At 32.1% G+C, this 12,700-nt stretch overlaps 1 protein-coding gene across 1 annotated transcript; it reads left to right on the top strand.

Moving 5' to 3' along the window:
* Positions 1-7,534: 7,534 nt before the first annotated feature.
* On the top strand, positions 7,535-11,212 carry LOC149249734 (putative polygalacturonase At1g80170). Its single transcript, XM_089453457.1, has 8 exons — positions 7,535-7,768; positions 8,111-8,245; positions 8,344-8,508; positions 8,757-8,777; positions 8,886-9,093; positions 9,190-9,268; positions 10,237-10,345; positions 10,982-11,212. Exons 1-8 carry the CDS (start codon positions 7,535-7,537, stop codon positions 11,210-11,212), a joined length of 1,182 nt encoding a protein of 393 aa, XP_089309583.1.
* The last annotated feature ends 1,488 nt before the right edge of the window (positions 11,213-12,700 follow it).

Genomic DNA, 12,700 nt, shown 5'->3' with positions numbered 1-12,700 from the left:
GTGGGGTTACATGTCATAAAGTCAATGCCCCATTTGGAAAATGGGCCAACAACAATGACTGGATGCAATGGTGCAAGTGGTAATCTAGTTTTTTGGTCATATATCTAGCATGCATGACAACTTCTGACAGCAATAATGCAATCTTTGAATATGGTTGGCTAGAAGTAACCAACACAGAGAATTCTCTACGCGATAGCATACCTAGATAAGTGTCCACCACAAGCACCTGAATGACATTCATTCAAAGCTTTCTCGGCTTCCTCATGAGTGAGGCACCTATGTAAAATTGTATCGACACTACGATGATAAAGCGTATCACCAATGATCAGATAATCTTTGGCTTGGTATTGGGTACGTTGTTGTTAAGAGCGAGAGGTATTTGGCCAGAAAGCTTGTGTCTGGAGATAGACCAGTATATCTCCATACCATGGATCACTTGACAAGATAAGAAATAGAGACTCATCCAAGATTCATGTTTCTAATGTTGAATCATTGGAGGATGAGGGAAGGTCGCAAAGTAACTCAGTGAAAACAAGAGATTTCTTTGATTTAGATTTGATGAACTCCAAATCAAACTGCTACAAAATAACTATCCATTTTGAATATCTCCCCCCCAGCAATTGATGTGACAAAATGTATGTCATAGGGTTGCAATCCGATATAATAGTAGTTTTACGGAGGAGGATGTAATGACGAAATCTCTGCACAGCTTGAACGACTACCAAAGCTAACTTTTCGACATAGGAATACTTACTTTTTGTATTGTTGAGATTACGACTCAAATAATAAATAGGATGTTCAATTCCACTTTCTTCTTGGACTAAAACCATGCCAATGGTTGTATCTGCAGTGACGAGATACAGGTAATAGTATTTTTGATAGTTTGGAGCATACATTAATGATGCTCTAATTAGGGAATCTTTAAGAGCATCAAAGGAAGCTTGCGCAACATGATCCCAATGGAAGGGTACCCCTTTCTTCAATAGATGGGTAAAACCTTTAGCCAACTCAGCATAATTTGGAATAAACCTCCTCAGAAAGTTTGCCTTCCCTTGAAGTCTTTGTAACTGTAACAAGTTTAAAGGTGGAGGCAAGTCAAGAATCACCTGAACCTTAATTGGATTGAGTCAAATTCCATCTTTTGAGACCACAAATCCAAGCAATCGACCAGAGCTGACACAAAACACACACTTGTGTGGATTGAGTCGTATCTTGTAGTGTCGGCACTGTACAAAAATTGCTCTTAAATGTTGCGGGTGATTAGACCACTTTCGTGAATGAGCAAGAAAATCATCAAGATAAGGTTGAAAAATGTGATTGATGTTGTGGAAGGAATAATTCATTGCCCTATGAAATGTAGCCCCTGCATTCTTCAAACCAAAAGGTAGCTTTTGATAGGAGAATGTGCCCCACGAACAAATAAAAGACATTTTAGATTGGTTTGCGAAACCAAAGATTCTAGGTTCGATCCCAGTGAAGTCGCCAATTTGTTTTAGGAAGTTTTAGTGTCTACGGATAAACGCTTAAACCCCTAGACTAGTAGCTAAGTCTAGAACAATAGTGCAAAGAATTCTCTACCTTTTCTATAACCAATAGATTAAATAAGATAGTAAAGAAGCCTACCTATAGCTTTTGCTTACTTCTTATCTCCCTTGACCAATTTTGTCGCTCCTTTCCATACTTAATCTGCTTGAAAAGTACCTGCACATGGACAGAAGACAAAAACTGATCAATGCATATGATAATGATCTATTGATTAAACATAGAATGGAATCAAGTTCATAATACACATATGAAACCATCAGTGAACAATACAAACATATGGAAAAAGCTTTGAACACTTTATTAGTAAAAGGAAGAGTTACAACCTAATTTTCTTGATTCAGTATCACTCGTCCAGTTCAATCCCATCCTCTCCTCATAACAAGCAAGACATTTTGACATTATTATAATGCTTGAGACCAACTCCAGTCTCATACTAATAGCATCTCCTTATAATCCAATGATTTCCAACCCTTGATCACTTAGATGAGTGGTCTTTTTATAGGTGAATGAAGGAAGTTATGCCATAAATGGTGATAATGAATGCCCTCCCAAACTTAGAATTTAGTTCCATGGAGGAAGGGATAAAGGGATTGATGTTCCTTAACTCCCTACCTCATCGAAATTCGAGTCCAAAGGAGTAGATAAACTTAGGAAGCTTCTAGATGCATCCAATGGATAAGAATATTCCCAAACCCCAATGAAATAAGCTCAAATTCGCCCATCGTAGGCCAAAGAGGCCTCAAGTGTGCTGCATAACACCTAGGCAGTGTACTGGACTGCACTGCAGTGCGCCCTGATGAAGGCCTACCTATGCTGATCTTCTTAGAGGTAGTTTTTGGATGATTTAAGTCATAGAATCTCTTGGGAAGGAGGCATTTTGATGGTTGACTTTATTTAGGGCACATAACAACTGAATTAGGGTTTGATGGGCCCTAATGGTACTTATCTATAGGTTGGGGTTGATGTGCCCAAATGGATCTGTAACATCTAGGTACGCTAATTTATTAGTGCTATATCCTCTACAAATGTGGATAGATGGACCATAGTTGAGGTAATCGAGGAACCTATATTAAATATACCAAAATTTGGAAATAGTGATCCTGCATTAGTTTCGTACTATTAAAAAATGGAGGATGTAGGCACAATGTAGAAAGGACCAATGGTAGTAGATGATGGTATAGAATTTACCTTAGGGGTGCCACTAGTGACACAATGGGTTGAGAAACTAGGTTCTATCATCTGGTGTACACCAGCCAAAGTAGAATCTTTATAAAGACTATTTGACTAAAAGGATTTGGTCAAATTTACACCCCCACATGGAAATATGGCTAAAGGGTATGGCACAAAGAAAGATGAAACTGAGGTGATTGACTTTCACCAACCACTTCTTGTACCATCTACTCATCCTACCAAGAATGAATGATAATTTATCTTGAGCTAGGTAACTTTAAATCTAAGTTAGTTGTGGGGAAATCCTATGTCTATGAAGAGATAGACCCTCGAATATAAAAGTAAGGCCCTTCTTTATATGAGAATGACATGGATTAATATTAACCATTACTAAAATATGATTTTTATGTGATGGAAAAAAGAAACATACTAAAATATGAATTTTATGTGATGGAAAAAAGAAACACCTATGACCAACTAGACAAAATCAAATAAAACACATGTAGAAAATATAAGAGACAAGTAGGAAAAGTAAGTAGAATAGGGGATCCTTCATGAGTTGGAGCTTAGATTATGAGGGCATAAGTCAACATAGAAGATATGAAAGGGAAAATTATGATGGCCTCTTGTTTAATAACTCAACACCTAGTACACGTACCCTTTATTACTCAAAAACACCCTAAGGGGATCAAAGTGAGTTATAACCAGCATCTATTATATGTATTTTAAGAATAATCTAGCCATAGCCACCTATGTAGGTCCCTTAAGATAATGGCCACTAAGGTTACGATCTGAAACCAATTGACCTAAGGGAACAACCATGGGTCAGGTCCACACTTAAAGGTAGGGTATTTAAGCATTAAGCGTTAAGAATGATTCCCCAATATGTGTGTAGTACACCCAACTAAAACCTAATGAAGTAGTTTTATCACTTTAGGAATTCCAATATGACCTCATGACCCTAAATATTCAAGCATGCAAACTTGTATGAATTGACAAGGAAGGGAAGAAGGATCACCTTCTCTTGAAGGGTATTCCTAGCTTAATCTTTGGCTAATATAATACTTTTTATATCTTGTCCCAAACTCCAAAAGTTGTACCTTTAAAGAGACACCACAAACAACTCATTATCTAATCCTACTTAATACAAATGTTAATGATAAAATATCAATGTAAACATGTAATCATAATCAATAAATGATACAAGAACTTTGGGGAAAGCATAGTATTTTTTTAAATAAAATACACTTCCAACCCTTGCAACACCTTAAATCTCTCTAACCCAAGGCTCCTTCTCTAGAAAATGCTCATAATTAGGTTCACTAGAGGCACTAATATATCACAAGGCTAAGATCTTGTTAATTTGGCAACATTTCCTTGTTTTGACATTGTCTTGTCTTACTTTGTTTGATGGAAGAGATTTTATTTGTAGTTGAGATAAAAAGGTGGAGGGATGAACCTAAAAACGTTATTTTCTTAGTTTGATATTTTCATGTCATCCTTATCATTTACTTGATCACTTTCTGGCTTTATTAAAGCCTTATCTACTTGATTTAGCAACCCTATCCAATTCAACACTATTTATGTGAGCCATTGTAGCATTCAACACTTATTTTCGGGCCACTTGAAGCATGGAAACGCTTTATTCCAGTGTATTCAGGGCATTTGAAGATGACAATTTTCTTTTACTGTGGTTTCCATGAGGTAGATGCTCCATCTCTAGCTTGTTTTTGTGTTTCTTCTCTAATGGACTCTCGGGAGTGTCATATTGAGGCACAAAATGTATGCCTAGCATTATCTCCATCTTTATAATACCAATATCAACCCTTGGAATTTTTTCATTTCAAGTAGTTGACATGGAGTCTTCACCTAAACTCTACAAAAAAATTCCTCAAGAAATATAGATGAACCTCACTCATTAGAGGAAATTTTAGCTTAAAATGACCATGCAATTTTCACATAATTTCCATGTCGTAATATGTAAACCAATCAAAATCCTTTAAATTTAAAAAGAGGTACATGTAAATATTTTGGAGGGAAAAGAAGAAAAACTAAATTTTTTTAATTATATTTTTGGCTTGTCTTCTTATAGGTTTACTCAAATTTCAAGTGTAGACACTCATTGGATGCGGAATTAAATCCCACATCCAACAAGTACCCATTATGCATACTTTTGAGAAGACCCACATTGATAAAACTTGCAGATACATTAAAAAAAATGTGTCCAACACATTTTTTCAATGTATCTGCAATTTTTATCAATGTGAGCCTTCTCAGAAGTATGTATAAAGGGTACTCGTTGGATGCAAAATTTAATTCCACATCCAATGAGTGTCTATACTTGAAATTTGAGTAAACCTATTAGGAGATAAGCCAAAAATACAATTAAAAGAGTAGTTTTCTTATTTTCCCTCCAAAATTCATAACTCTTATTTTGTTATTTTAGCTATTAATTTATTATTTTTCCTTAGGAAGCCACTTTTAGGCTGAAATTTCCTCTAATGATTATTACAAGGAGGATTATAAAAAACCATAAACCACCTATCCATCCAATGGTCTCAAAATGATTAGTAGGTGCATCATGTTCCATATAAATGTGTTTATTGTTCATTGGTATTTGTTGATAATTTCTTCGGTCAACAAACTATGATAAGAAACCTTGTTTAATAATGTCCAAGTCTCTAATTTTATCTAAATTTAGACTAGATTTATAGTATTCATACATCTTAGACATATAATCAAAGAAAATATGTATTAGTTAATAGGATTTATGCATTAGAAATGAATAATATGATTGAATTTTTTAAAATTGCTAGAAATAATAATGAAATCTATTTAACTTATTTTAAAGATCATGTAGGAGTGCCCTCAAAGTGTTTAAGGAAATAATGATTTTTGCATTTGAGATTGTTCTAGGTTGTGGTTTGGTTGTTCTATGTTAGGGTTCGATGATGGTGCCTTTTGGTTCTCATTATGCTCAATAGTAACCATGCCTCCAATAATTCAATAATGTATTAGTTAGGGTAGAGTCTAGTTTTTTTCCAATTTTAAACCAAATTTTCAATATATATATATATATATAGATCTATATATATCTATATATATATATATATATATATATATATATATATATATATATAACCAATAAATTGCAATGCAATGCTTACCTTGAATCCATTAGAGATCAAATCCATTGAGTTGGTTGTTGATGTAATCCAAGGAAGCAATCTTTGGCACATTGAGATCCTAGAAACACATCATGCAATCTAGAATGAGGAAAAAATGGGTAGTGAATGTAAGAAAACTTAATTAGGTTGATCTTATCTTTCCATCTATCAATTACCTTGCCGAAAGAGATCAAATCTCTTGAGGTGCAAATCTTTCCTTAAGTTTTGCACTCGAAAGGAGCTTTTATGCCTCTCGGAGGATTATAGGTTTGATGTTAAGATGGATCTAGAGTGATAATATTAATATAATGATATATTAATATTTAATATTTAATATTAATATGAAACTCAATATTATGTTAAAATTATTTATATTATTTAGATACCTAAACTTGTATCCATCTCTCAAGTTAGTAAAGGAAAATTTGATAAAGCTATCTAAACGGTCGTGATGGTAGCCTTCTCCTTATTTTTTATCATTTTGAAGTTTATCCCCTACAAACTCTTCTTGAATTCCATGATGGAAGCATCATCGTAGTCTCCAAGGCATACAACAATCTTATGTCACTTAAATAACTTAATATGATATATGATTAGATCTAAGACTTTTATGATCCATTTTGATAAGAGAATATCTTTCGAATTATTGTGATTAATCCGAAAAATATTCTCTTATGGTGTAAGATATCTAGCTTATAAAATCTATTATCATAATATTATAATTTTTTTATAATAATATCATCATTTCGTTGTAGCTTAATTGTATAAATTAATAATAATAAATAATTACTTTTCTTATATGTATTTTATATGTGTTTTTTTATTGTTAAAATATATGTTAAATGAAACAACAATTAAATTTGTACTTCTATGTATTTTGGTGGTAAGAAATTCATAAATAGTGGTGGGTGGTAAATCTTGATAAGTATATTTAATTACATCTATAGTAGGCACTAACTCTAAATAAATATATTTATTTACATTACTATATATTTATTTGCTTATTTTAATTCATACTATATAAAGGTTCCAAACTTAATATAGATGTATAATCTTAAAAAAAAAACTCTTATTGAATAAGCATTTAAATGTTTACACTCTCTATCTTAAAATTCTACACTTGGCTACAAAAACTACTAACATCACTCCCATAACATCACTCCCATATTAAACTATAGAATACCTCCCCACTTAAAACACCTCCCCACTTAATTAGAATGTACTGAAGTAAAATTAGCCACTCCAAAACCTTAAATGTTTACACTTCCCATCGTAACAAAATGTTTACACTTTCCACCCTAACTAACAACAACAAAGAGAAAAACAGGTTTACTTGGTGCGACCGTGGTTTATAGTGTCTAGGCCACGCAAGTCATAACATGGTTCTTCTGCCTTTGTTTTTCTTGCATTCAAAGTATCTACTGTAGTTATGCCATCTAAATCGCTAAGATAAGTCTTCCATATTGTTGTTGGCAAGATAATGTTATCGATTCGAAACGTCTGCTCCGTGATTTTCCGAGATTCTATTATACTAATTTATCCCAAATCCCAATAAAATCGAAGCTAGATCTTTAAAACCACTTCCTACCAACACTCAATAGATCTCTGCTGGTGTTTTACTAGTTGACAAGGTTGTTGACAGAGATATAACCATGGTGTCCACAGTCTCTGTGAAGCGCCGCCTCTGGGTGCTGATGTGCATGGTTAGCTTTATTCGAATTACAAGCGCATTCACCCAAAACATACAATCAGAGGAAATTTCAAGCTTGCTTTTTGACGCTACACAATTAGAGAATTCGCCTGATGCCACCAGCAACAAAAGTAACTCAGTATTTAACGTGGATGTGTATGGGGCTAGTGGAATAGGCACCGCTGACGACAGCACGGTAAATTATTAATTTGTTCGTTTTTACAGTAGTTCGATATAAACTAAGCTGTGCCTTGGCCCTGGCCGGAATCCGATTATACATTCGTTAGGTCATGTGAGGGCCAAGCCCCAAAGTCAACGGCTGGCCATTCAGTGCTCCTTGCAGAATTGTTTTCTTAATGTAAATCAAACTAAATCTAAGGTTTCTGTCATATTTTGACTAGATTTATAGTCAAATTTCTATTTAAAATCTCGGATAAAAGAAAGGCAATTTAAGCGTCTTTTGCCCATTTGTTTCGAATTGCTCATTATGTACTAATCAACTCCAAGAAATAAATACCATTTTAATTGTTTTGATCAGGCCTTCTTGGCAGCTTGGACGGCAGCTTGCACAGCCACGTCGCCTTCTGTTTTTCTTATTCCACATGGAAAGACGTACCTTCTCAAACCTACCAACTTCAATGGTCCTTGCAGTGCTCCTAGTTTGACTGTTCAGGTAATTATTATCAAGATGTTGTCATTTGGCAATATATGTGTTATGATCAGAATTTGATAGAGTTGTCATATCATATCATATTGCTGAAAATGTAACAGATATCTGGGACAATAATTGCCCCAAGCATTCCATGGAATCGTGGCAACGCAACAGGATGGCTTCAATTCAACAATCTGCGAGGATTAATCTTCCAGGGTGGAGGAATTATCGATGGGTCAGGCCAGAATTGGTGGGCAAACTCTTGCTTTGACCACCCCATCGAAGTATGACACAAACCAACCTTATCCAGGTACGACATATTTGAATACAAAACTAGACAGAATTATTTATTTCATAATGTAAACTTATCTCATTCATATTGATTTTGAAAATAATTATTCAAAAGGAATCACATTGATTTTTTAAGTATTCATAATTTACCCATATCTTTATGTGCGCTAGTAAAACCTTATATTATGATATTTGATAATCGTTATTATTTTTAACCAGTATTTATTTTTGTGGTGCACAGAGTTGCGTGAAAGCACCCGATGTAAGCTCCTCCAAGGCTTGTTTGCATATTTTTTTGAATTCAATAAAAACTGAACACATTACCTCAGGTGTTTAGTTTTTGTCTAATGCTTACATAATTTAAATGCAGTCGGTGCTCATTTCCCTTTCCCAAAATGTAACGGTAAGGAATTTAACGTTCCAGCACAGTCCAGCAATGCATCTTAAATTCGTTCAATCAAGCCTGGTTGAAGTCAGCGACTTAACTATCACTAACCCTGAGTATAGTCCGTATACCGATGGTGTTAATGTCGCTCTTTCTCAACATGTGGTGATTAGAGATTCGAATATCGCATCAGGTTTTTATCATAACCCTTAGTATCTGGTTTGCATAAATGATTGATGTACCAATGCTAGTAATGAAGAAATAATCTGAATTTTATGGAATTGTACAGGAGACGACTGCGTTACTATAGTTACAGGAAGCACAGATGTTCAAGTCAGAAACATAGTTTGTAGGCAGCATGGAATAAGGTGATTGAACGGCTAATTTTACGGGTATTACGTAGTATAAGGGGGTGATGTATAATTTAGTAAGATGTATTTAAACAAAACTATTAAAAAAAATTAAGTTATACTTAAATGATTATATTTTTGAAAAAATGTAATAAAATTTTCACTTTCATCTATATCATTATACATAAAATATTTGCATTTCTATATGAGATAATATAATTTTATAAAAACAAAATAATTAAGTTTTTTATTTTTTATTTATATTTTATATGTATTTCAATATAGAAATTAAATAAACAATTTTAATACCTATATATAATATTATAAATAAAATATTTGCATTTCTATATTAAATAATATAATTTTATAAAAATAAAATAATTAACTTTTTATTTCTTATTTATATTTTATATATATTTCAATATAAAAATTAAATAAACAGTTTTAATACTTATATGTGTGTTTTAATGTTTAAGTTTAGTAAAAGAATTCAATATTAAAAGGTAAAAATAATTAAAGTAAAATAATTTAATTACTTATTAGTAAGAGAGAAATGTGTGATTCATTCAATTTTTAGTATAAAATATTAATAATAATAAATTATTCAAAAATACAATTTAAATAATAATTTTTTTTTTCATATATTTTATAGAGAATAGAAAACTACTATAAATATATGGAAAATAAGAACTTATCAAGTATTAAAAGATCTATCTAAAATAAAAACTTATCAAATACTAAAAAGGATTAAAATATCTTTTCGAAATTTTGTATTATAAAAAAATTAACCTATAATAAGATTCGATACTTTTAATAAATACATGAATAAAATAAATTAACATAAATTATAATATGAAAATGTGTTTATTAAAAACAAATTGAAATATAAATATAAGCTATGCTTTTGGATAGTAAATAACACTGAGGTTAAATGCAATATGGAACAGTTCGCCACATGAATTTAATTGAAGTTTTTGTGTGATCAGCATTGGGAGCCTGGGCCCAAATAACTCGTATGAGACCGTTTCAAACGTGGAATTTCGTGATATTTCTCTGATTGATACAGTGATTGGACTACGTATCAAATCATGGCAGGTAATTGGACGCCAAGCCTCTTAATTTACTTCACGAATAATTTCTTTAAGAATACATGAAATAACATACAGTGCAAGAACTGATCGTTGACGTACCCTAAGTCTTAATTTTGTTGTTACAGGGGGTTCTGGTTATGCCCAATATATTAGTCACGTGAATGTGAAATTAGTGAATGTCACAAATCCCATCTTGCTCGACCAATATTTCTGTTCAGCTCCATTGGATGCAGAAATCAAGCAAGTTTATTTACATGGCAATTGGCTACAATTTATTTTGGGCAAGGGTTATTTAGCTCCTTGAGGGATAGTTAATGTTTAATGAAGGTATATAAAAAACTAATATTTATAGTGTTATTGATTATTAATGTGTTAAATTATATAGTGTTATTGATTATTAATGTGTTAAATTATATATAGTTATTATTATTAAATTTAAACAAATATATTATCCAACTATAAACATATATAACCTAGTTCATTAATAAATATATATGCCTATTGTTCTATAGGCTACTATCTACGCATTAACTGCTTAACAACAAAAGTTGATAAATATGGCCTTTATTTTTTCTATAATATCATTTTTACTCCCATGATTGCTTGTGAGCATTGAATCTATTCCTTGTGGCGTATACAGACTTCCGCTGTGCTATTTAGAGACATCTCATACACACGGATCCACGGCACTTCAGCGAACCCAGAAGCGATAAGGTTTGCTTGCAGCAAGACTCTTCCATGTAGCAATATTGTGTTGCAGGAAATAGACATTACTTTGACCAACGGAGGCCCTGCAACTTATTTCGTGGATAGCGTCAAAGGTCTTGTAAAGCGTGGGCGTGTCATTCCGGCAGCGACGGTGATTCAATGATCATTGCCTTTGTTTGTATACATGAAACATATTATCTATGTAGGCTTGACATATTGTCTACCATTTTTGTTGTTTGCAAAGAGATCTAAATAAAATACTGTATCAATATAAACGGTGGTTAAATGTAGATAATTTATTTATTCCAAAATTACAAGATATTTTAGTGATTGTCTATTATATTTTATTAGATAGAGTAGTGTAGTAATATATTGGTTTATGAGTATTAATAATTTATTTTATAATATTTTTTATATTTTTTGAATTAGCAATTGTGGTAGATGTTGTAAAGGAAAAGTCTTAAGGGAGTAGGGTAGAAAGAGTAGTATTAAACTGTTACTTTTCCATAATGATATTGAAAGTTTCACTAGATGTTGCCAAAGGGTGTTATTAGAATTTTTGGATCATTGACATAGAGTATTCACATTATCATGTTCTCTCTTTTGGTTATTTATCGTAGTTGCCAAAGAATGCATTGTAGAGATAGCAAAGATCTAGATCTTTAACAATTATTGACCACAAGACCTTGATTTGGTCTTTTGTTGAAACAATGCATATGTATTTGCACCGGAAATAATTGTGTTTGAAGTATTTTCCTACTTGAATGGTTGAAATTTATCCACACCCTATTTGTATATGCCAACTTATGCCAACTTTATTTGGGATTCAATATTTCTTGCAATTGACATATTTCTCTTGGTTTTTATTCAAATCCATTTACATTGTCCCCCATTCAAACTCTAGCAAAAATTGTATCAAGTTAAGCCAAAAATTGAATCTTTTGAACTCAAAGATGTTGAAAGTCTCAAATTACCACACCCTACCACAAGTATGGTAAATTTGAATAATGAAGATCAACACATTTGGCCTTTGGCCTTTGAATCCTAGAAGGGAGTAAAAGCTTGGACTTGGATACCAAAGCCCTTTTAATTGATGATATCAAAAACACACTCAAAAGTGATTAAAGTTTCTTTGGAAATTCAAATACTTGTCCAAATAAAAATCTTCATGAGTTCACTTTAAAATAATAAATTTTTAACACGGAACATCCTCCAAAAAATATACCAATTAGTTTGCTCATGCTCCTTGGTTCTAATTTTCTTTTCAAAGCACTACATGTAAAAATAAATGTTCCTTCAAAATTGCTGAATGAATTTAAAGAGGAACACTTCTTTGAAAATTTTGATGAGAATTGTAAAGAAGACTTTGTACTTTCTCAACCTCGACTTTTTTGAAAATTATTTATATTACTTTAAATTGGTCAATATTTGGTGAAATTAAATTCAAATTTTACAATATAACTAAATTTATATTAAATTTGGAATTTGAAATTCAAATAAATATAAGTCATCATATATATTGTATTTAGCTAAAAATAATTATAATTCCAAAGTGAATCAAGCAAATTTGACATGATAAAATTGAAAGTATTCAAATTTAAATTTCTCTTAATGAATATAGATGACACTTAAAACAAAAATTCTAAGAGAA

Source organism: Pinus tabuliformis, chromosome 7 (genome assembly GCF_031772625.1).
Source record: "Pinus tabuliformis cultivar Carrire ecotype Pingquan chromosome 7, CPIR1, whole genome shotgun sequence".
Taxonomy (NCBI): Eukaryota; Viridiplantae; Streptophyta; class Pinopsida; order Pinales; family Pinaceae; genus Pinus; species Pinus tabuliformis.
The sequence above is the reverse complement of the archived record's forward strand: the minus strand, read 5'-3'. Positions and strand labels throughout refer to the sequence as shown.

Excerpts from the sequence above, each read along its gene's own strand:
- LOC149249734 (XM_089453457.1), top strand. The coding sequence starts at position 7,535 with ATGGTGTCCACAGTCTCTGTGAAGCGCCGCCTCTGGGTGCTGATGTGC. Across the intron at positions 8,246-8,343 it reads CTCCTAGTTTGACTGTTCAG|ATATCTGGGACAATAATTGC; the intron begins GTAATTATTATC and ends AAAATGTAACAG. Across the intron at positions 8,778-8,885 it reads GTTGCGTGAAAGCACCCGAT|TCGGTGCTCATTTCCCTTTC; the intron begins GTAAGCTCCTCC and ends ATTTAAATGCAG.